The sequence below is a fragment of the Cantharellus anzutake genome, assembly GCF_015039405.1.
Source record: "Cantharellus anzutake strain C23 chromosome Unknown EI90scaffold_85, whole genome shotgun sequence".
NCBI classification, from domain to species: domain Eukaryota; kingdom Fungi; phylum Basidiomycota; class Agaricomycetes; order Cantharellales; family Hydnaceae; genus Cantharellus; species Cantharellus anzutake.
The window spans coordinates 105,570-129,068 of NW_024067035.1; the positions used below are offsets into that span (position 1 = coordinate 105,570).

The 23,499-nt window shown below is 47.3% G+C and overlaps 2 protein-coding genes across 2 annotated transcripts; both read right to left on the bottom strand.

Annotated features, from left to right (window-relative positions):
• Positions 1–15,965: 15,965 nt before the first annotated feature.
• Positions 15,966–17,060, bottom strand: EI90DRAFT_3020601 (uncharacterized protein; the record flags this gene model as incomplete). The annotated part of the gene is made up of 1 exon (XM_039057531.1): positions 15,966–17,060. The coding sequence occupies one exon, from the start codon at positions 17,058–17,060 to the stop codon at positions 15,966–15,968; it is 1,095 nt and encodes a 364-aa protein (XP_038910216.1).
• Positions 17,061–17,210: 150 nt separating this feature from the next.
• On the bottom strand, positions 17,211–19,662 carry EI90DRAFT_3020602 (uncharacterized protein; the record flags this gene model as incomplete). The annotated part of the gene is made up of 4 exons (XM_039057532.1): positions 17,211–17,792; positions 17,840–18,875; positions 19,013–19,145; positions 19,368–19,662. The coding sequence occupies 4 exons, from the start codon at positions 19,660–19,662 to the stop codon at positions 17,211–17,213; spliced, it is 2,046 nt and encodes a 681-aa protein (XP_038910217.1).
• Positions 19,663–23,499: the final 3,837 nt, after the last annotated feature.

The following is a 23,499-nucleotide window of genomic DNA, read 5'->3' on the forward strand; positions in this document are numbered from 1 at the left end:
GTTCTGACTAGAAAATATTTCTAAGTAGTTGTTCATAGGTTCATATAATTCATATAGTGTAAGAATAATGTGGGGAAATGTTCTTCAAAGTATGTTTCAACATACCAACCCAACCCAACCAAAACAAATAATTGTCATAAATGTAACGTATCTTGCCTAAGTCTTCTCATCCTTAATGTCAGATCCCCTTTATTCTCAGCTTTCCATTGATACCAGTTTTGTCTGATTTGATGAAGATTTGATGAAGATCTGCCAATGTGCAGCTGTGGGAACATCTGGTGAATGTCCGTGCACAGGGAAACTTGTGCCAAGACTGAGGCTGAAATGTGTGGTCACTCTCACCAGTTAAAGTGTTTAACTTGTCACATGACCTTCAACATGGTGTCAAATCCAAGTGATACACACACAACCTTGATTAACTCCTTCAATTACTCTTTCCTCCCATTCCAACTTGCTATCATACAAGGGTCAAGAGGGTCATTCTTCAGTTGTTGATGATGTCCTTGGGACTTTCCCTAAAATGGGTTGGGAACTACACCAAGGGTCAAGGGTTAGACTCTATGGTGTGTCTGAAAGGAGGTAAGGAGGGTGAGGACCCAGAGGGGCAGGAGGATGAGAGGAAGTGGGGTGGATGACTAACTGGCTAAATAGAAAGAAGCAGTAGTCCAAATGAGGGTGAGGCAGAAATGCAAAGTATACAATAAAGTGGCAAAGGAGCTGGGGAAGGTCCATGAAGCTCAGAGGTAGCAGAGCTTATGGAGGCAGGATTGAAAGTCTGAGGAATATTGGTGTCTATGTGAAATGAGAATGAGGTCACCAATGCAATGGACTTAAGCCAGGGTGGGATCTTGGAGCAGAGGCACAATCAGTGTCTGAGTTTGGAATATGGGAATGGGAGGTCATACCTTGGCAGAGATTAGTCAGGAGAGAGTTGGGAGCAGTGGAAGGTGGGGTCAGGAGTGGATGGGAATAGGGTAGGACTCCAGAAGTGGTGGAAAAGGTCCAGGAGTTGAATTGGGATCAGGTATGACACCCTCCCATGGAATCATTGTGTGAAATCGTTGTTTTTGTGTACACTGAGGAGTGGAGGGTATGGAAAAAAGTTTCATAAGTGAGAATTGAACATGTGCCACTCAAAAAACTGCTTAGCCTCAGCTAATGCTCTACCACTTATGCCACTGGCAAACAAGTGACTGGTAACCAAGTAATATATAAACTGTTAAACTTTGCACACACCCAGATTGTCATATCCCGGATCTTCCACCTCCTTCTGCCCTATCACTACACAACTCCTATGACCTCCACCAGCCCTCCCAATCTCTCTCTGCTGCCTCCGGTCCATGCCAACGGCCCTAGGACTACCTCCTCCTTCGACTCTCTCCCGCTGTAATGGGGATTTTCTGGTGTACCATAAACAAGCCAAATCCCGCGATTCTACTACCCTTAGCCAATGTTCCCTCCTACACATTTCTTATTTTTCTGACTCCATTTCCACCTGATGTTTCCCCTTCTCATTGTTCTTTCCTTATTTGTCATTACCAGACTCTTCCGTGATACCGTGACCAGCTGTATAGTTAGCTAGACAGTGAGGAGTAGCGGAATCCACACCCAGTCAAACAAACCTGTGCATGTGACCACTCCAACCCTCCCCCTCTCTTCTGTCTTGAGTCTAGTGGTGATTGACCCGTTACACCGCTCTGCCTCCCATCTACGTCCACATAACCTCTGGGCCTCCACCACCATACCTCCACCTCCTTGGACCCCTTGTTCAAAGGAGATGTGCCTGCTTGTTATTGATAAATCTCAACTTGCCTATCCACCCTCCTTCCTATGTACCTCCAGTCTCCACACCTCTGTTACCTCCAGTACCTCCTCACCTCTGGTACCCCCCATTCCTATTTTACCTCTGGTCTTATTGTTTTATCATTTGATATTTTCTACAACCCCAATCTTCCAGACTACAACTTCCGGGCTCCGGACCTTTCCGGATGCCTTTTCTCTGTAGTTCCCTGCTTGTTCATAGATGTTTCTAGGCCTTGCCATTCAGTTGGCTTTTAATTCTCTCACTCCACAAACCTCAGACGTAATTCAAGCTTTTCGCCTATTCCTTATTTGTCTTGAGGATTCTTTTCTATTTACTTCCCCTTCCCCTTGGTAAACCTTCAGATCCAATTGTTTCCACTATATGTATGCGCATACCCCTCTAGTAAATAATGCCCCCAGTTATAATATAAACAGTCTTGAGCCCTCCAAAAACCTCCTCCAGGACGTCTATCACATCCCACTCGTCTGCTGCTCCAAAGAACTGAGTAACAGGTGCTCCTTGAGACGCCTTGGTATAAAACCCAACAAATCACGTGACAAACAATTGACCCTCACTAATGCCCTTTGTTAAGTAGTGAGGGGGGGGCTTCCAGCCCCCTTCTGCTGGCAGCCTCAGTTCCTCCATCACCAGCTTCCCTGACAAATTGGGGAGAACAAGAACGTACTGGGCACAGCGCTCCATTCCGAGTTGCTGAAGCCAAGTCCCTTCAACACCCCATCACCCTTGGAGCTCTGCCCCACCTATGGTCTGTCTCCAACCCACCATTGGACGACCCAGAACATCAAGCTCCACCCAACAGTGTTGCCTGGATAGCGATCGGACCTATCCAAGGAACATCTTCTTGACACAGATATTGACTTCACAACCTTGGATGTGCTCCCCTAGTCTCCACAGATTGGGTTGGGTGCAATGACCACATGCGTTGAAGGAGAGAACAAAGGAAGGTCAGTTGGGAGGTTCAAACGAGACCACCACCAAGCTGTTCCCTGGTTCTTTAGTCAGGATGGGGAAGTGTACTAGTGTTATTTATTGTAAATATAGTACCAATCTGAGTGTTTTGGCTAATTCTATTTTTATGGGTTAGTTTTAAAGTTCCTGGGAATTGACTTACAGATAAACCGAGCCCTGCGGAGCTGTTTCTTTATTGAAATTTCTTAATTTGTCTAGGTGTAATTCTGTGTAGCGTTGTTTTAATTTGGATTTAATCTTCTACTTGGTGAAGTTTCAAAGATTCTAATCAGTTAATGGATTTGGATTGTGTCTGGAGTGTCCCTTGAGTTTGTTTTATTTTTGCCTTATTTTATTCCTTGTTTTAACAGTAGCAAAATAACTGTTTTGTGTTTACACTTTGAAATCTGGAGTGTTAACCAGCTCTCCTGTTGAAATATCTACTTAATATTTCTCTCCTTTATTGCTGCCTTTTACTACAGTGGCAATCTTAACTGTATATCACTTTTTCGCACTGGAGTGACAACCAGAAATGCTTGAGAAAAATAATACTCTATTTTCTTACTTCTCTGAGGGGGGCGAAAAGTCGCAGAAAGGGTCTCCCTTTTATACTCCTTGGGTCGCCTTCCTTTTTCACGCTCTACCTTCTACTTACAGGATTTATTTACAGTGTATTTTTCTCAAACTGAATAAAAAATGAAATTTTCACGCTATAGTTCTACTGCGCTTTTGCTGCACTGAACTGCGGTTCTACTGCGGTCAGACTGCGCCTAGAATCCTTATTGTCCTCCCTTGCCTAAGCTATTTTAATGGTTAATTAGAACTTGGCTGTGCTGCATTTGCCACAGTTACCTATTTCAAATTCCCTATATATACCATTAAATTTGCTATGACTCAATGATTCTGAATTCAAACTTCGCATTACTATGCGTACAGCTGTGCTGAGACCTTCAGCTGATTTATTCCATTTTTATTTAGTGACATTTAGTTAAAATGAGACTGAAATGGTAAATGAGTGAATTATTCAGGGTTAAAACTGAAAGTAAAAGTTGCTAGTAGTCAAGAATTACTCAAACAAATGTGTTATAGCTCTCCACCACATTAGAATATCGTTCCCTAAAATTCCCGCCATGGTCCGTCGTAGTTTAGTGGTTTTCGTGAATTTTGTTCATATTCCCTGATTCCCCTTTGTATTATCACATCCTAATCCTCCATATGTATTGTTCGTTGTTATAGTAGGTCGTCCTTGAAGATATCATATTTTTATGTATTTTATTTAGGACTCTGGACCTCTTGAAGCTGTTTTCCCGCGCGTTTTCAGGTTTCTAACTTCATGTCCCTATATCTCATTCATTTCTGGATGTTTTCTCACGTTCTTGGTATCATAAATTTTCATTTATTTCCACCTTTCCAATGGTACTAAGATTGTGTCCGATTTCCTGGTATTCATTGAGTTAGCAAAAGTTCGCACGCACATTCGGTAATCACATGCATCATTCCCATAGTCGTTCGTATGCGGGCGCCGTTTCCGTTTAATTGTTCGGGATTTATGATATGCACGGGTTTTTATTTCTTTCATATGGGCTTCTGTGATTTATTTCAGATTTTTCCCTCATGATCTAAGGTTGTTTTGCACTTTCTGTGCTTTGTTTTGACCAGGCTCTTCCTTATTTGGTCGGAAATTGGTCTTCGCGATCTGCCGAAGTGCAGATCTCGGTTCTGACGGCTGGTTCCCTGCGCATCGCCACCCTCACGTGTCATTACACATGATGCGGATTTCTATATTCCGTCATGGGTATAACTTCACAACGGCTGGACCGTTTGGGCTGAAAATTTGCATAACTATAGTTCCCCATTTATAATAATTTACGTGTAAATTTCGTTGTATGTTTTAATTATGGATCCTATGCAAACATTGTCTTTTCCCTGAGCTCAGACTTTTGATGTCGCTATTCCCGTTATTGGATATCTTATTAACGCATGATCCTTTTATTATGAAAATTTGGGAGGATTAAGATTAGATCCCTTCCTTTCTAATGGGCTATCAAGCTTGTCTCGGTCGTTACTAGTTAATCTTTGCGCTTGCCTTTTAGACATTGTCCTCGTTTTGCAGGAGTTTTAGTCATATCTCCATCGTTTATGGGTAGTTTCCCCCGTAATTACTTTCATTGGTTCCGTTTGGAGGACATCTACATTTCCTATTGTAAACACGACTCTGACTTTTGCATTAGTTCCTGAGGAATCTTCGTTCCGTGGTACTTCCATCCTTGGCTACGTGTTCGGACGTGGGAAAGTAGTTTCCGTGGAGGTTCTCTGATTATTTTTATAGTCAAATCTTGGTCGATTGTCCTAATTCTTGGTTTAATATTTGCTATAAATTCCCCCGAGAATTCCGTCTCGTTGATAGTAAGCTTGAAGTACTTTTTCTATTTTTCTTTCTTTCGATTTATCGTGTATAGTCATAATAATTCGTAAAAATTCGTAAAATTCCTTAAAATTCAGGTCCTTCTATGTGCTCATATCTACTTGTCGTATGAGGTTTTTGTGATTTATCTGGCATATTTCCATAATGGGTTTCCATAGTGTGGCCGTTATTTCTCCTACAGCGGGTCTGGGTCCGGACTAGTCAGGGTGTGTGCCCTGACACTTGGATCTAGTATGTAGGTATAACAAGATAGTATGGTGAAGGGATTTGCCAGGGAATGAATTGAAAGGTGAAGATGTGACTGTCTAGTTTGTGCTCGCCACCCGACCTGGACTCGACCTTGTATATTACATCCCTTAGTTCGCTAGGCAATCATAACTTCATGAGGGCCTCCACCTTGAGCACAGCGGCCTTTGAAGCCTCCCAATGTTCCACCAATGGGGACAGAGATCGAGGTGGAATGTTCTGGTTCCCATTTACTCTCAATACTTCAGCCTCATTGAGATGATGATCCTCAGGTGGCAAGAGCCACAATCAATCCAGAGATCAAACACCGGATCTTAATTAAGTGGTGCAGAGCTACATACAAGAATGTCGGGTCGAGTGGTCCCATCTGCCTGTTTAACCACATGGGATCAGATGGGGCTCTCTTGAAGGGTGTGGACGATGCTTCAGCTGCCTCGAGGCCTGGGCAGTCTTGTCGGTAATTGTCCATGATCGCAATGGAGTTACATGGGGTGGGCCTGCAGCTCATACTTGCCAGTCCAAGAGACATTGTCAGTTAGATTCATTGATGGGATTGTGAAAATGATGGAGGTGGGGGCTGATCAAAGTGTAACCTGATCATGTGCCACTAATTGGCTTCATGCAAGTACCTGATTGGGAAGTGGGCGCTTATTCACGTCTGCTCAGGCCCAACTTTGACCTGTACCTTCCAAGGATCTCAGGGGCATTTGGGAGGTCTCTCTCGGTTGCCCATGCGTCTTCTTGCGCTCCATATCCCTTCCATATAGGAGTTTCCCTTTCCACTTCCTGTGCCCCACCACCTCTTCTACCTTGAACTCTTCTGAGGTTTTTATATCATCTCTGGGGTTGGACAGTAACGGCCTTGAGACGTCACCAGGGGAATGATAAGGCCTCAGGTGCGCTACATTCACCACATTATGCATAGGGTAGGAGTTGGGGAGTTTTAATTGGTAGGCGTTCTCGTTTATCACTTCCATCACCTCAAATGGCCCAATACGTCTCTGCATTAGCTTCCACCCCATGCCCTTCACTTCCAGGAGATTAAGCTTATGGGGGTCGATCAGTACTAAGTCTCCCACTTTGTATGTTACCCTCCAGTGTTTGTGTCAGAGTCCATGCGTCTATTCGCAGCGTAAGAGTATCCCCAGGAAACTAGTCGATATCAAAGCTGGAGGATAGCCCAGCTGGCATAGTAGCCTTATGTACATGAGTTCTGCTAACTCACGAGAGCGCAGTTACATTGGGAAGATGGTAACCAATAGAAACACGACATCAAATAGGAAGATAGAAGATGTGGGAAATGAGGGAATATTGGGTAAGGGGTGACGTGATAGCGAATATAGCGCAATGAGTTATATCTGCATTCTAACTACATAATTATCTCATGCAATCTCGGCTAACAATTACCTCATTGATATCGCTTAGAGTAAAGGGGGGCCAGATAACCGGGCATCCCCTGACAGTTTGGTGTTGTGTGCCCTGCCTTGATGCAATTGAGCCAGGTGGATTGCTTCCTGTGCCCATCTTGTGCATACATTTAATGCATCTACCCTTTCTTCCACTTTGATGGTAAGGGACTCTTTGGGAATAAGGAACGAGCTAGGCAGGCAGGGTCAGAAACTCATCAATAGCGTGGCAGGGGCTTCTCCTGTAGTAGATGAGGGCTATGGTTGTATGCTAACATAAGGACATTGTCAGGGCACACCCACCTGACCCGGCTCCACCCGGCCCCACCTGACCCAGTACCCTGCTGTCCACCCCTCCTCACCTCCTCCCCCTTCTCTTCTCATTTCTGTTTCTTCACTCTTCCCATTTTTACATCCTCTTTATTTTCTCTTTATTCTACACAGACGACCTTCCTTTGTATCAATGTACCATTGACCCATCTGCAGTGCACCCACAACACACCTGGCCCAGGCACCTTGGGCAACTTCCCGCTGTGCCCAGCACGTGTGCTTGCACCAGATGCCCTCAGGATCTCCCATGAAGACACCCAGGTGGTTACAGCTGTGTGCAAGGGTGACATGGCACCTGTCATGTGACCCAAGCCGCATGTATATAAATGAACCTGAAGTGGGAACCGAAGAAGTAGCCTTCTTCTCAACAGGTAAGTAGTACAGTATTCCTCTTTTAATGATAATAACAACTTTCCACTTCAGTCTAAGTGGCCAGGGACTGCTGTCCTGTGTCAGGCTTGTCAGTACGCATGCCCCATCCGCACCCCACCAGACTCTCAGCACCGGATGCTATACCTGGACCTCCTCCACCCCGGACATGTCCCTGACAGACATCCAAAAATTCATGCCAGTCATCCCTGTCCTTATTGGCATAAGCTCACAGCATAACTTCCAATTGCTGCTTCATTATCTCCATCTGTCCATCCGTTTGTGGGTGCACAGCTGAAGACATCACCAGCTTAGTGTCGAAGTGATGTGCTAAGGATGACCAGAACGTTGAGAGAAAACAAGGGTCCTGATCGCTGACTATTACTGTGGGTAACCCCACATGTTTAATTATGTGGTGCCATAGCAAGTCTGCTGCACCTGTTGCATCTGTGGTTGAGGAACATGGGATAAAATGCCCATATCTTGTGAATTTGTCTATCACTGCCAAGATGGCATCTGGTTGTGTGGTCCCCTTAGGAGGAAGTCCTGTCACAAAGTCCAAAGTTATGGTGTGATATGGCAAGTCTGGGACAGGCAAGGGCTTTAGTAGACCCGGTGTTTTGCCTCTGTCATGCTTGATCTTCTGGCAGATGTCACAAGTTCCCACATACTGTCGAGTGTCCTTCCTGAGGTCCTTCCAATAGCACTTGGATTTTAGGCACTTGAGTGTCCTTTCTATGCCTGCATGAGCAGCCTCATGAGGAGTGTCATGAATTCCCTTGAGGATCATGGTCCTCAGACTTCTTGGAATGCACAGGCATTGGTTGGTGTGTGCGTCATCCCAAAGTAGTAACCCTTCCTCTGACACGCACCACCTGCTACACCACCGTTAAGAGTTTCACAGTATATGTCCCCAAATTCCTCGTCCATGGAGTAGGCCTGATGGAATTCCTCAGCTGTTCACATGGCTATACCCAGCCAGAGGCTTGTCATGCTCCTTTCCTCTCAACTTTCATCAACAATATCCATATTGTGTGATAGGTTCAACTTGTGCATGATGTTTGACCCTGCCCTGGTAACCACAGCTCCTTTCACTGGGTCTGTTAGATTGGGCAGATTCGGACGACTCCGGAGTGGAATTGGAGACTTTGCGTGGAAGGACCTTGGCCTCAGTGACTCATGCAGAGCGCTGTGCCATTGCTGGTTGTCCTAGGGGTCCCTAATTTCGGATCTAGCAAAGGAAAGTCTCTTGGGGGAAATCAAGTCGATTTCGGACTGAGGTTACAAAGTTACTATGTACATTGTATATAAGGAGGGGTCCAGAATCAAAAGGAGCAAGGGTACTCTGAAAGGAGACAAAGGGAGCCGGAAGGAGGAACAACACCGAGGGTCAAGGGTTTGACTCAATGGTGTTTCCCAAAGGAGGAGTGAAGGGCCAAGGCCCAAGGAGGATGGAAGGAGGATGGGAGTGGGGAATGGCCAGCTGACTGAATAGAAAGGAAGCAGCAGCCCAAATAGGAATGAGGGAAAATAGCGGAATTGAATAGGACAATGCAATAGTTGCAAGGTCCGAGGTAAGTCCAGAAAGTTCGAACTCGGAAGTTAAACTCCGGAATATTGGCAAATGCAATTAAATGGAATGAGCTAACCAATACAATGGGTATAAGCGGAGGTGGGGTCAAAGTCCGAGGTTGGAGCTAAGACCGGAGGTTCTGGAGACAGAGATGCAAATGGGATTCTGGAGTGGAGGTCCGGAGTCGGGAGCATAGGTGTTGCGTGCTCATCTGGGAGGTGTTGAGGTTGAGGTTGGACCTGGAATGTTCCAGAGTCGGACTGTCATATCCATACAATCCCGACCTCCGCTCTGGGCTCCCGGAACTCCGAACTCCGACTTCCAGAGCCCTACTTCCCTTCCGTCACCTTCTCCTTGCCGACTCCCAAGAGGTTATCCCACCTCCGGCTCGGACACCACCTTCGGTCCGACTCCGGAACATTCCGGGTCCGACCCCAACCTCGACACCTTCCAGATGAGTACGCAAAACCTATGCTCCCGACTCCGGACCTCTGCTCCGGTATCCCGTTCACGTCTCGTACTTTGACCCCACCTCCGCTTATACCCATTGTATTGGTTAGCTCATTCCATTTAATTACCTTTGCCAATATTCCAGAGTTTAACCTCCGAGTTCGGACTTTCTGGACTTACTCCGGACCTTGCAACTATTGCATTGTCCATTTCAATTCCGCTATTCTCCCTCATTCCTATTTGGGCTGCTGCTTCCTTCTATTCAGTCAGCTAGCCATTCCCGACTCCCATCCTCCTTCCTTCCTTCTTGGGTCTTGGCCCTTCATTCCTCCTTTGGGAAACACCATTGAGTCAAACACTTGACCCTCGGTGTTGTTCCTCTTTCCATCTCCCTTTGTCTCCTTTTGTCCTACCCTTGTTCCTTTTGATTCCGGACCCCTCCTTATATACAATGTACCTAGTAACTTGTAACCTCAGTCCGAAATCAACTTGAATTCCCCCAAGAGACTTTCCCTCTGCTAGATCCGAAATTAGGGACCCCCAGGACAACCAGCAATGGCACAGCGCTCCACCTGAGTCGCTGAGGCCGAGGTCCTTCCATGCTAAGTCTCCGATTCCACTCTGGAGTCGTCCGAATCCGCACGTTCTAACATGGACCAAAGGTGGTGTTGGAGCTGGAGGTGGGATAACCTCTTGGGAGTCGGCAAGGAGAAGGTGACAGAAGGGAAGTAGGGCTCCAGGTACGTGCTCCAGCTTTGGATAATGTCCTCCTGAGCCAGCCTGGTCTCCAGACTGAGTAACTCTTCCATGTTTGGGGATATCGCTTCTGGGGTCCAGGCCAGACATGACAAGGGGTCAACATTAGAATGTGCGAGGCCTGGACGATGGACTATGATCATCTTCAGGAATGCTGCAAAGACTAGACCCCATGCCGCTAGACAATGGTTGTAGTTTTCGAAAGTCCTCACCCATTGTAGTGCTGCATGGTCTGTGATTAAGAGTAGGTCCTTGCCTTCAATGAACGGCATGAACCTGACTAACGATTCCTTAGCTGCTAAGGCTTCTCTCTCAGTTGCCAAGTATCACATCTGGGGGCCCTTGCATGTTCGACTTGAATACACGATGACTCTTTCCACCTGGACAGTAGATTCCTCAAAAACTGGTGCCCACTGTGTAGGGAGGGGGCAGTCATCTTGCCTGGCATTCAGCTTCTTTACCATCTCAGGGACCCACTCCCATTGATCATATGCAAGTTTCAACTTCTTGTAGGTGCATGTCCCTTTGAGATCCTTGATAACCATTGGTTGTATCTGCTGTAACGTGCCTGCCAAGGCCATGTCAGACACATCAGTATAGAGCCTGTAACCTAACACTTTCATAGGATGTCCCCTGACTGGAGCTGTGGCCAAGGTGTACTTCAGCAATGAAGGACCATGGCCTCAGCGACTTGGAGAGGAGTGCTGTGCCTATGTTCAGTAACGCTTAGGAGTCTGGTCCTTAACTTCAGAACAAGAGGGCACGAACTCTGGGGGGATAGTCTTGTCGATTTTGCACTAAGATGCCATCAACTACAGTACAGGACTTATATAGAAGGCAAATGGGAACAAAGGGGAAAACCCAAGGGGGACTTACCCACTTGCCAGGTCAGTGAGCTTGTGAGCCTTATCGAGCATTGTGGAGTGGGTAGGTGAAGGGTGGAATTAGCAACAGCTACTGGGGAGTGGGAAAACCTTTGCAGAGTGGACAGAGGTCCTAGGAGGTCCGTAGTAATATTGGGTAGGTAGAAATATTAATAAACATATAAGGTGAGGATAAGAGGCACCAGAGAAGGTACCAGAGATCGGAGGCAGAGGTGAACTGGAGGGTAAGCAGAGGTGCAGGGGGGAGGACTGTGAGGTCTGTGGGGCTCGCTCAGGTCACCAGGCCGTAAGTGTCACAAAGGTGTGGGTATTATGGGGTGATAAGCGATAGGTTTTAACCCGTCGCCTGTCACGTGACACTAATCTACAACAGGACTACATGTAATGGGGGCCCAGGGCTTGTGCCCTGACACTCTCCCCCCTTGCGACGCATACAAGATAAAAAGAAAAGGAAAGTTTAAGCTTAAAAGGAATAATGAATAAGGAATGTGTTTGCCACTTTAAAGTGGGCAACATTGTACATCAAGTTATAAAAAGAAGAAAAGGAAAAGGAGTGAACGTCTTTTAAAGTGGGCAGTGTTATACATAGGGATAAGTATATATGAAGTCCTTAAAATATCGGGTTTCCCAATGGGAAATTCTCCAAAGATGTTTTGCATCTTCGGCCTGTGTTTCCTCCTCAAATTGATAATTTAGGTCTGTAAAATATTGTTTTACAGTGCTTTGCATACTGTTTTGTGTGCGAGTTCTTGCATTTTCACAAGAGTGGAGTGGTTTCCACTTTGCCAGAGAAATTTGTGCTCTGGATTTTCGTTTGTTCATCTGGCTGTTTAGCTGGATGGTTTTCCATGGTTAGAGCCACCTTGCCAAGTGTGGAGTTTGACAGAGTACTAGTTGCTCCTGGTTTGGGAGCAAATGATTGTTCGACTTCATGGCCAGCATGAGTCCCCGGAACTTTGTTCCGGTGCTGTTTGGAGGCTGTTGCCTCTTGCCACAGCTCCCATGCTGTGTTCCCCAGTGTTCATGAGGATTTTTGGACCGAGATCTATCTTCTCTCGGTTGAACGGTTCCCTGTTGCATTGGATGCCTCCCACCAAGGTTACTTGCCCATAGGGTGTCGAAGTACTTGACAGCCCGCTGCCTCTAGCAGTGGTCCCAGCCTGGGGTTTGCTATTGGCTGCCTACTGCCTTCCTTCCTCCCCTCAACCTGGGTCTGTGCTCTTGTTGGAGCACCACTCTGCAGTCCGGACAGGGTCACCTACCCACAGGGTAGCGAGAATTGTGGTATCCCATCCCAGTCATGTTAGTCCCTGTCTGGGTTACACTTTCTGAGACCCAATATCACATCTCCTCCCCCTAACCTGGGAGGCCCCATCATGTTGGACTTGGCAGTGGGATTCTGCCCATGCGCAAGTGAGCTCAGGCTCACATTCAAGTTCCTCGATTTCTGGAAATCGGTTTCTCTTCATTTTGGAGAGAGGTAATCTTTCGCACTTCTATGCGAATCTTGTACTCCTGCCTCTGGGTGGCACGGTTCTCATAGGCATTTCTTGGCACCTCTGAGTAATCAGGTCGTCTTTATTTGGATGGCCTGAGTGAGGAGCTTGTCTCGCTCTCTCGTTTCCCTTTCATGAGGGATTCTGTCTCATCCAACTCCTTTCGGAGTTGGCTTGTGTTGTCCACTATCACCGGGGGTGATAGCTTGCTCTCAGCTTGGGTTGGGCCGAGAATTTGTTGGCTTTGGCCATCTCGAAAAGCATGTGGACACTTCCCTGTAGGGTGGCTTGCCCATAAGGTGTCATGGTACTTGGCGGCCCGCTGCCTCTGGTAGTGGTCCCCTTTTGGGGGTCTGTCATTGGCTGCCTACTGTCTTCCCATCTACCCTCGACATGGGTTTGCCCTCCTGAGGGCGGGCCCTTATGCAACCCAGACAGGGTCGCCTGCCCATGGGGTGGCGGGATAGTCGGTGCCCCACCCCTTGGTGTGCTAGTCCCCATATGGGGTCGCGCCTCATGAGGCCCGGAACCGTATCCCCTCCCCCTGACCTGGGAGGCCCCCATCATAATGAGTTTGGCAGCGAGGTCTGCCAGTGTGCATGCCTCTTCAAGCTCATGTTTTAACAACTCGATCTCCCTCTTCTGGAGGTCGACTTCTCTCTCTGTGTCTTTCAGAGAGGCAAAGATGCCGAAGCATCTCTGCATGCCTTATTGTATTCATGCCTCCAATGGGCGCAATTATTGCAGGCATCATCTGACACCCTTGAGTTGTCAGACCATGCCTGTTTGGACGGCCTGGACAAGGAGCCGCTGTCGCTCCCTCATCTCCCTCCTACAAGGGACTTTATCTCTTTCAACTCCTGAAGAAGTTGACCTGTCTGGGCAGCTACCACTGATGCAATAGCTGATTCCCAGCCTATATTTGGCTGGGTTGTCGGATCTGGGCCAAATTGGCCGATCCAGGGAGTGATTTGGCCAGGGAAGTTCCCTGGGGAGTATGCCTGGGGCTGCAGCAGCAATTGCTGCCCCTGGAATGGCGCTTGTTGTGCCATCGGTGCAGTTTGTACTGCATATGGTTTTACACGTGAGCCTGGGGATCACGTGGTCTAGGCAAGTTACTCGCCTAGCCCATGTGATGTCTAGCCCATGGTGTGGCTGTCCGGGTGAGTTGCTCACCCAGAATCTTCCCACGCTCTTGGCTGTGGGTGATCGCCCTTCAGCTTCACTTTTTCCGCCTCCGTTTTTGGGGGCGTAGTGATGCCGAAAGTTCCGTATCTTCTTAGATCAGGAGATTTTCTGGTTCCCTCACATTTTGTAATGTGAGGTACTCATCCAGGTGGACGAGGTCATTACGATTTCCTAGGGGTTCCCATGTGGTGTCCCCTAGCTCCCATTTGGCCTTAAACCAGAGTTCATTGTGAACCCACGTGTGGTTTAAGATTTCGCGAACTACTGCTTCGCGATCGGGGTCTTCCCCAAATCGTAGAATATGTTTACTTCCCTATTTGGGAAGATTTCTTGGTCATTCGGCTTGTGAGGTACGAGCCAGGATACATGGAATCTTGGGTGGATTCCACGTTGTTCAAGTTGTGGTGGCAACTTGAGGACGTAGTTTGACATCTCTGGAAATGTTTCCAGAATTTTGTAAGGCCCTATGTATAAGGGCTTTAGTTTGCCTGCCCTCCCTTTGGGTAGGTTCAACTTATCTGTGGATAAGTATGCAAGCTCGCCTTTTCTCAAAGGCAGGTCCAGGCGTCTGTCTTATTTGCCTGGATTGTTTGAGCAGCACGATTGTGTATTATCATGTCATGTGCTGCCATTAGGTTTTCCTTCGCCTTTTGGGTGAAATCATTCACTCCTGGGTAGTCCAAGGGTGGTGTTGTTAGGCACATCTTTGGCATGTGGCCATAGATTAATTCGAACAGGGCAAATCCTGTTGATGTGTTTGAGCTCGCATTGATTGCGAATTCTGCCATTGACAGCTTTGCTGCCCAGTCGCATTGATCTGGTCTGACCATCGCGTGTAGTATCTGTACTACTTTCTGTCATGAATTTTGAATCTCGATCTGATGCGATCGAGTGTGGTAGTCTGTGAAGTCATACAACTTCACAAGAAAACATGAATGCTAGTTCTAATGCATTCATGGTTGTTTTAATGGGATCAGGTGGACGTTGTTGTGTCTGCCTGTGGACAATTCCTTGGACGGAATCATATCCCAAGTCTGTTGGGATGTGGTTGCTTCCCGGGTTTGGGTACTCCCCCCTAGAGCTTCCTCTAGGTTATTTGGTCTCGAGAGTATCTTGGGTTCATAGGCATGATGCCTATGATGACTCCTTACAACTGGTCTTCTAATGCCAGTTTGATTTGTTTGCATTTGTGGTCAGCCAGAGGTCTCAGGCTGGCACCGGAAGCAAACTGAATTCCCCTATCAAGGAATTGTATTAGGGATGTTTTCTCCCCTATTGTTATCCCTCGGATGTTTATCCGAGTTTTTCCCCGCCATTGATAAGTGGGGTTAAACCTGAGACCACACAGTTGCCCTTTCGATTCAACACCATGATGAATGACAGGTGACTTAAGCTGAGTTGCTCGGCTTTACCCGAAGTTACTCGGTCGGGGGCATGACAGGAATTTCTGTCATGCACTGTGACACATCTAAGTGTCACGCTCTGCGACGCAATTCAATGTCACACACTTGCGACATGAAGAAGATGGAATAGAGAACCAAAGTCTGAGAAACCAATGCTGTAGGGGCATTAGGACTTTGGAAATTAGTACAAAGGTTGTATTGCTCAAAACAGAGCAAATTTATAATTAAAATGGATTTAAAATGAGTATCGCATAGGTTGGGCCGAGTTATTCAGCTTTATCCCTGTTTGCGAGTTCAAGGAGTTTGGTTCCTCGAGCAATTGCTTTCCAGATGGTATTTATCTGGGAGTTCCAGTTCCTCTGAGCTAGGACTGGGTTGTTTCTTTCTTTGGTATTTCTACCAAAGCATCGGTGACTTTCTCATTCACCGTGTTTATGGCCTTCCCAAGGAAAGAGCCAGAGAAGAAGAAAAAAAAAAAAAGAGGGCCTGGAGCACTTCCAGACACAATGGAGTCTCCTCAGTCTGAGGAGTTAAACTATAGCATATTACTATAGGTCGATGGTCGGGTAGACCTTCAAAAACCTCTCGGTATGAGAGGAAGGCTGCCAATAGTTGGCGGCAAGATTGTGCGGACTGGGTTGTCTGCACAAGTGGGAGTTAGGATCTCTACTTGATCTTATCTGCCAATTCTTGGTCCTCCTTCAGGTACGAGGAGGGCTGATTGGCCTTGTCAGCCAATCGTGCGTGATGCAGCCCAGTATTTCTACTGGGGAGAGGGCGGATTGTGGCCGCTAGCCAGCTGAGTATAAACTCCACCCAGAGCTCATCTTCTTCTGGAGACTCCGGGGTGGTTTCTTCCAAAGGGTCCTCCTTCAGTGGGTCTCCCTCCGAGGTTTTTTTCTTGGGGGTGTTGTCTTCTGAGTGACTTTCCTCAGGGGAATCCCTCTTTGGTGTCGTCACCAAAGAGTTGGTAGTTCTTTTTTTGGTCTGGCTTATCGCCAGTTTTAGTGTATTTTTTTCGTCATTGTTTCCAATGACGTCGGATCTTGGGGCCATTATTGTGGTCCCAACGCTGATGTCCTCGCCCTTTCTTCTGGGCGAGTAGTGAGGTCCCTTGTTTGGGTCCTCTGGTTCAAAGTCATTGGAGGTGTCCTCCACTTCGCAATCACCAGAGATATTCTCTGGTTCTTCTTCATTGGAGTCGTCTCCAACTTCACCTTCTGTTTTGTAGTCGACTTCCCTGGTGATCCTGTGCCTTGGGTTTCTGTCTCTGACTAACTGGTGCTCAGGGCAGCTCTTTGCCTGCTCTGGTATTCCGCAATTATTGCATACTTGTACCGGCCTTTGGTTGGTGTTCCCTGACTGCTTCAGGGAGGATTCGCCTTTCCATTTGGGTTTAGGGTCTTGCACATTGGCTCTTGCCTCTGCGTGTTTCTCCTTTCCCGCCTGGTTGGGCTTTTCACGATTTGTGGTCATGGTGGTTTCAGGTCTGGCATAGCATTCTGGCCTGTAGGCTGGAGCTATCCTCAGCCTGTTTTTCATCTCGTCTATGCGAGATGTTGTTCTAAACATCTCCTCGAAAGAGGAGAATCCCATTTTGATTATTTCCTCCTTGCATTCAGGGAGGATGTTTTCCAGAAACCTAGCATTAAGCGATGGTTCTGGGTAGGACTGTCTGGGTCCTTTTCCTGCATTGTACTTTACATTGCAGTATTTTTCCGTCACCTTCAATGTGGCAGGCTCCTTGATATATGTCCTCATTAGAGTATCGAGAACTTCAAGAAATTTCCCCCCTTTATCTCTAAGGAGGGCTTCTTCATGGAGTTTTAGTCCGTGTGAGAGTGCAGGCTCTGCCAATCCACCAATGAGACAATCCAGACGGATTTCATCATAGTGTGCGCCTCTATATCCTCATGATGTGAGGAATCCTAGCAGTGTGGTGTACCACTGCCAGAAAATTTCTGCATCATTTTCGCCTGACCACTTCGTGTCAGGGAGTCGAGTAGGACCGTTATTTAACCAGTCCCACTTCACCCTGTCTATGTGTGGGGTGAAAGTTAGAAGTTCGGCCATCCGTGTGGCCTTGTGGTACCATCTTTTGAGGTGCCCGTTATCCTCCAGCAATGTTTTGCTGGAAGTTTTCCTTGTGAAGTTTTCACGAGAGTTTGTTTGGTTCTCTCCAGCATTACTGGAGGGGTTTTGCGGAAGGTTACTTCCACTTATCCTTTGCCTGGGTGAAGTGACCGAGGAGGGCCATTTATCGCCTAAGATGGGGCCTGGTGTTGATGGTTGCCCGCTCATTTGTGGGTTCTCCTTACTAGGCTCCTTCTTCTGCCACATTGCACTCCTACAGACTTCGGTGACCTCATCTGAAGTTGGTGACTTCGCTTTTTTTTTGGGTTCGGCCTTGGCAGCAGTGGCTTCCCCTGAGCCTCTGTGCTCTCTGAGCATCTGCCCTTGACCTTTTCTCCTATTATTTCTTGGGCCTTTAGCCTGAGAAGGAGTTCTTCATCACTTCCTGTCCTCCATTCGGATGGGACCTGGAAAAAGTCCAGAAGTTTCTTGGACAATCGACTTCGGGGAGCTTCCCCATCCTCCTGCACCTGGTCCCTTTGCTGTGTCCACGCTGGGTCTGAGGCCATCTGAGGACAGTCCGGAAGTGAGCTCAACCTGTGAGTCTGTGTCGATCTGGATGACATGGCCTTTATATCCATGTTGGAGTGTGTACACTCGTTCTCAGACAGAGCGCTGAGTGTCTCACAGTGGTTGTGAGATGGTGTCAGTGGTGTGAAAGTTTTTTCCACATTTCCTCCACTCAGGACTGGCTCCCTACACAAGTGGGGGTCGTCCCATGAGGGTTTTTGATGATTCCCAGTCTTATAGACTGGGGTTTGAACCGGCTCACGCCTAGGCGGCGAGCTGGATGTCTCACTATAGTTGCAAGACGGTAACGACGATGTGGAGGTTTTTTCCACATTTTTTGCAATCAAAGATGGCTCCCTGTGCAAGCAGGAGTTGTTGTTCGATTGTTTTGCACGATTCCCAGTCACATAGACTGGGGAGTGAACCAGCATGCTGCGATTTTGCGGGCTGGACGTCTCACAGTTAATGTGAGACGATGTAGACAATGTGGAAGTTTTTTCCACATTTTTTGCGATCACAAATGGCTCCCTGTGCTGGCAGGAGTTGTTGTTTGATCGATTTGCACAACTACCCGTCGCATAGACTGGGGAGTGAACCGGCTTGCTGCTATATCGCAATCTGGACGTCTCGTGGCTGACGCGAGACGATTCCGTAGATGTGGACGATTTTTCCACATTTTTTGGAACTCCAAACGGCTCCCTGCACCAGCAGGAATGGTCATTTGGTTGTTTATGACAACTTCCAGTCGCATCGACTGGGGAGTGAACCAGATTGCTGCTATATTGCAATCTGGACGTCTCGTGTTTAATGCGAGACGATGCTGGACATGTGAAAGATTTTTCCACATTTTTTGGGATCAAAAACGGCTCCCTGTGCCAGTGGGAGTGATTGTTATGGAAATGGGAAATTTCCCAATTTAGACTCTTATGGGCCCTGCACACACCCAAATCACATGATATGTAAATAAATGGAGTTGATCCAATTATTAACTACCTAAACTACTACTTGTGAAAACATCTGTTAAACCCCATGTTAAAATATCTGTAAAATCGCATGAGCTCAACCTCTACCCCCTTCCCTCTTCCTGCGCCTCGAACGGACGGAAATGGGCGCCTCCGGCCCCATTTTTGTAACAGTGATCGTTTGATGGTTTTGTGTAACTCCCAGTCAAATAGACTTGGGAGTAAACCGGCTTGCTGCAATCTTGCAAGCTGGATGTCATGCGGGTGGCTCAAGACGATGTGGACAATTTTTCCACATTGCTTGGGGCCACAAACGGCCCCCTGCACCAGCAGGAGTTACTGCTGTTTTTGTCAGTGTCTTGCACCAAGTGAGAGGTTCCCTGAGGATAGTGGGGCTCAGGGACTTCTTTTGGCGTGTCTGACCCAGCCCTTAAGGCTGTTAGTGTGGCAGCCGCGCGCTTACATGTGTGCATGTTTGCCTCCTCACCCAGTGGTGAGAACTCTCTCTTTCTAGGAGAGATCATGTTGGCACATGGGGTTCTAAGGGTATTGTTCCCCGCATTTACCCCATGTAAGTTTTTGGGATCCTCAGGGTTTGTCCCTGAGGTCCTACCAATATGTGGCAGGTCTTCGTCATCATCTGATGACGCAGTGTTTAGGTTATCTCCCAAATTGGGAGATTGCGGCTTTTTAACAAAGCCACCCTTTGTTCTCACTGCAGATGCAAGCTTCCCTGTTTGGGGGTATGATGGTGCCATGTCAGGCGCTGTCCCCGGATCAGATGTAAAAAGGATGTGTAGATTAGTTTTAATCACACCTCATGCACTTAAAAAAGTGTGAGGTCTGTGGGGCTCGCTCAGGTCACCAGGCCGTAAGTGTCACAAAGGTGTGGGTATTACGGGGTGATAAGCGATAGGTTTCAACCCATCGCCTGTCATGTGACACTAATCTACAACGGGACTACATGTAATGGGGGCCCAGGGCTTGTGCCCTGACAGTACCTGAAGTGGGAACTGAAGAAGTAACCTTCTTCTCTGTCAGAACCGTGCGAATCTTCGCCGATGGTAGCCGTAGGTGACTGAACGTTGCCCGCTAGTGGTAAAGGTGTCCTACACATGACCGAGCTTTAGCAAGGGATAAACCCCACTGATCTCGAGGCCGAGGCTACTTAGGTGAGTGAGCCGGGATTTCGGCTTCAACGACTCGAGGAGGAGCGTTGCGCCTCGTTCTCGACGCGGTCCCGATACTTCAGAAGGTCGGAGGTCTTACGGGGGACAGAGGTAAGCTTAGGGGTGAATTCTAGTTGATTTCGGACTACAGTACAGGCATTAGTTACAAGCTGTATATAAGCGCTAGGGAACTGAATAGGGAATAAGTTGCCAGATCTCACGGAGATTGCGGGCAGAGAAAAGAAGGAGGAAAACAAACAAGAAGCACATGTTCAAGACAGCGAAGGTCAAGTGTGACCTTCGCTGCGAGATAACAATGTGCAGCGAAACATGGAACAACAGGTCGCAGCGCTCTGCACCGCTAGGTCGTTCAATGACAATTAGGAGAGGGGTTGTGGAGAGGTGGTGGGAAGGGGTTAGGCGGTGACGGGCGGCGAGCGGTGTAGGAGAAATAACAGCCACACTATGGAAACCCATTATGGAAATATGCCAGATAAATCACAAAAACCTCATACGACAAGTAGATATGAGAAAATAGAAGGACCTGAATTTTAACGAATTTTACGAATTTTTACGAATTTTTATGACTATACATGATAAATTGAAAGAAAGAAAAATAGCAAAAATACTTCAAGCTCACCATCAATGAGACGGAATTCTTGGGGGAATTTATAGCAAATATTAAACCAAGAATTAGGACAATCGACCAAGATTTGACTATAAAAATAACCAGAGAACCTCCACGGAAACTACTTTCCCACTGTAGGGAATGGATGTGTGGTGATGCGTGCTGTGCACGCTTTCTTTATTCATTGTTTATTACTCTTTATTTCTCGATGTAAACAATGTATATAAATTGCGGGGAAGGGTGAAACAGGTTTTCACTCTTCTCCTCCCCTGTCGAAATTACAGCTCTATACTGCCTAATTCCTGACAGCTTGAGGATAGCAGGAGTCAACACCAAGGTCGGAACCTCAACCGACCTTACACCCACGTCCGCACACGTAGCCAAGGATGGAAGTACCACGGAACAAAGATTCCTCAGGAACTAATGCAAAAGTCAAAGTCGTGTTTATAATAGGAAATGTAGATGTCCCCCAAAAGGAACCAATGAGAGTAATTACAGGGGAAACTACTCATAAACAACGGAGATATGACTAAAACTCCTGCAAAACGAGGACAATGTCTAAAAGGCAAGCGCAAAGATTAACTAGTAACGACCGAGACAAGCTTGATAGCCCATTAGAAAGGAAGGGATCTAAACTTAATCCTCCCAAAGTTTCATAATAAAAGGATCATGCGTTAATGAGATATCCAATAACAGGAATAGCGACATCAAAAGTCTGAGCTCAGGGAAAAGACGATGTTTGCATAGGATCCATAATTAAAACATACAACGAAATTTACACAGAAATTATTAAAAATGGGGAACTATAGTTATGCAAATTTTCAGCCCAAACGGTCCAGCCGTTGTGAAGTTATACCCATGACGGGAATATAGAAATCCGCATCATGTGTAATGACACGTGAGGGTGGCGATGCACAGGGAACTGGCCGTCAGAACCGAGATCCGCACTTCGGCAGATCGCGAAGACCAATTTCCGACCAAATAAGGAAGAGCCCGGTCAAAACAAAGCACGGAAAGTGCAAAACAACCTTAGATCATGAGGGAAAAATCTGAAATAAATCACAGAAGCCCATATGAAAGAAATAAAAACCCGTGCATATCATAAATCCCGAACAATTAAACGGAAATGGCGCCCGCATACGAACGACTATGGGAATGATGCATGTGATTACCGAATGTGCGTGCGAACTTTTGCTAACTCAATGAATACCAGGAAATCGGACACAATCTTAGTACCATTGGAAAGGTGGAAATAAATGAAAATTTATGATACCAAGAACGTGAGAAAACATCCAGAAATGAATGAGATATAGGGACATGAAGTTAGAAACCTGAAAACGCGCGGGAAAACAGCTTCAAGAGGTCCAGAGTCCTAAATAAAATACATAAAAATATGATATCTTCAAGGACGACCTACTATAACAACGAACAATACATATGGAGGATTAGGATGTGATAATACAAAGGGGAATCAGGGAATATGAACGAAATTCACTGTCATATCCCGGAATCCCGACCCCGCGCACTCCCACCACATCACACCTTCCTAACAACTTCACCATCCCCTACACCATGCCTCCCCACTCTCCAAGTCACCTTCCCTCCTGACTGTCTCAGTTCCGGTCTGGTTGCGGCACACCGAACCTTGGCTACTCCCATCCCGGAACCTCGGTCCCGAGTCGGAACATTTGGAGACCCCGGATTTGCTCCGATATCCTGACGGACCTCCGACATCCCGTGACTTGCCCTTAAACCATTCCTTCACCCACTTCATTTATTGGAGTCACCCAACATCCTTCGGATACGCAACTCCGCTTTCGGAGCTAACCGCATCCTTCGGTGATCTCCTTCACGCTATCACTTATTAGTCATCTTCCATTCTTAGCATGACTACCATTCAGTCGGCTAGCCCCCTTTACCCATTTGTCTTCCCCATTCATTTTCCGGCCTCCAACTCCGCCCTCCTTGGCCCGACACCTCGGTTCCCCGCTTTAGATATCGTCCGGAACCTTTCGGTACCTCTCGGTATCATTCGGTACCTTTCGGTGTTTTCCCCGTTTTGTCATTTCGGGTTTTGACTAAAGTCCTCCCCATCCTCCTTTATAAATACATGTTGATTAGAACCTGTAGTTCCTTAGTTCTAATCTCGACTAAAATGCCACCCAAAGTCCCTCTGAGTGAATCCTGTCCCTGTTCTACAAGACACCTCAGACATAAGAAATACAAGGACTAACTGAGACGTAACGGAGGCACAGCGCTCCCTCCGAGTCGCTGAGGCCGCGTCCTTCTTAGAGCCTCTTGTACCATCCAGCAGAACCGGGCTCCCTGAGAAGCTTCGGTTCACTACCGGAGCCCTCGGACCCCCCTCTAGTTGAGCCCCGCCTGCATTCGGACTCACGCATTTACCCCCTCTTTGTCATATCCATACAATCCCGACCTCCGCTCCGGGCTCCCAGAACTCCGAACTCCGACTTCCGGAGCCCTACTTCCCTTCCGTCACCTTCTCCTTGCCGACTCCCAAGAGGTTATCCCACCTCCGGCTCGGACACCACCTTCAGTCCGACTCTGGAACATTCCGGGTCCGACCCCAACCTCGACACCTTCCAGACGAGTACGCAACACCTATGCTCCCGACTCCGGACCTCCGCTCCGGAATCCCGTTTGCGTCTCTGTCTCCGGAACCTCCGGTCTTAGCTCCGACCTCAGACTTTGACCCCACCTCCGCTTATACCCATTGTATTGGTTAGCTCATTCCATTTAATTACCTTTGCCAATATTCCGGAGTTTAACCTCCGAGT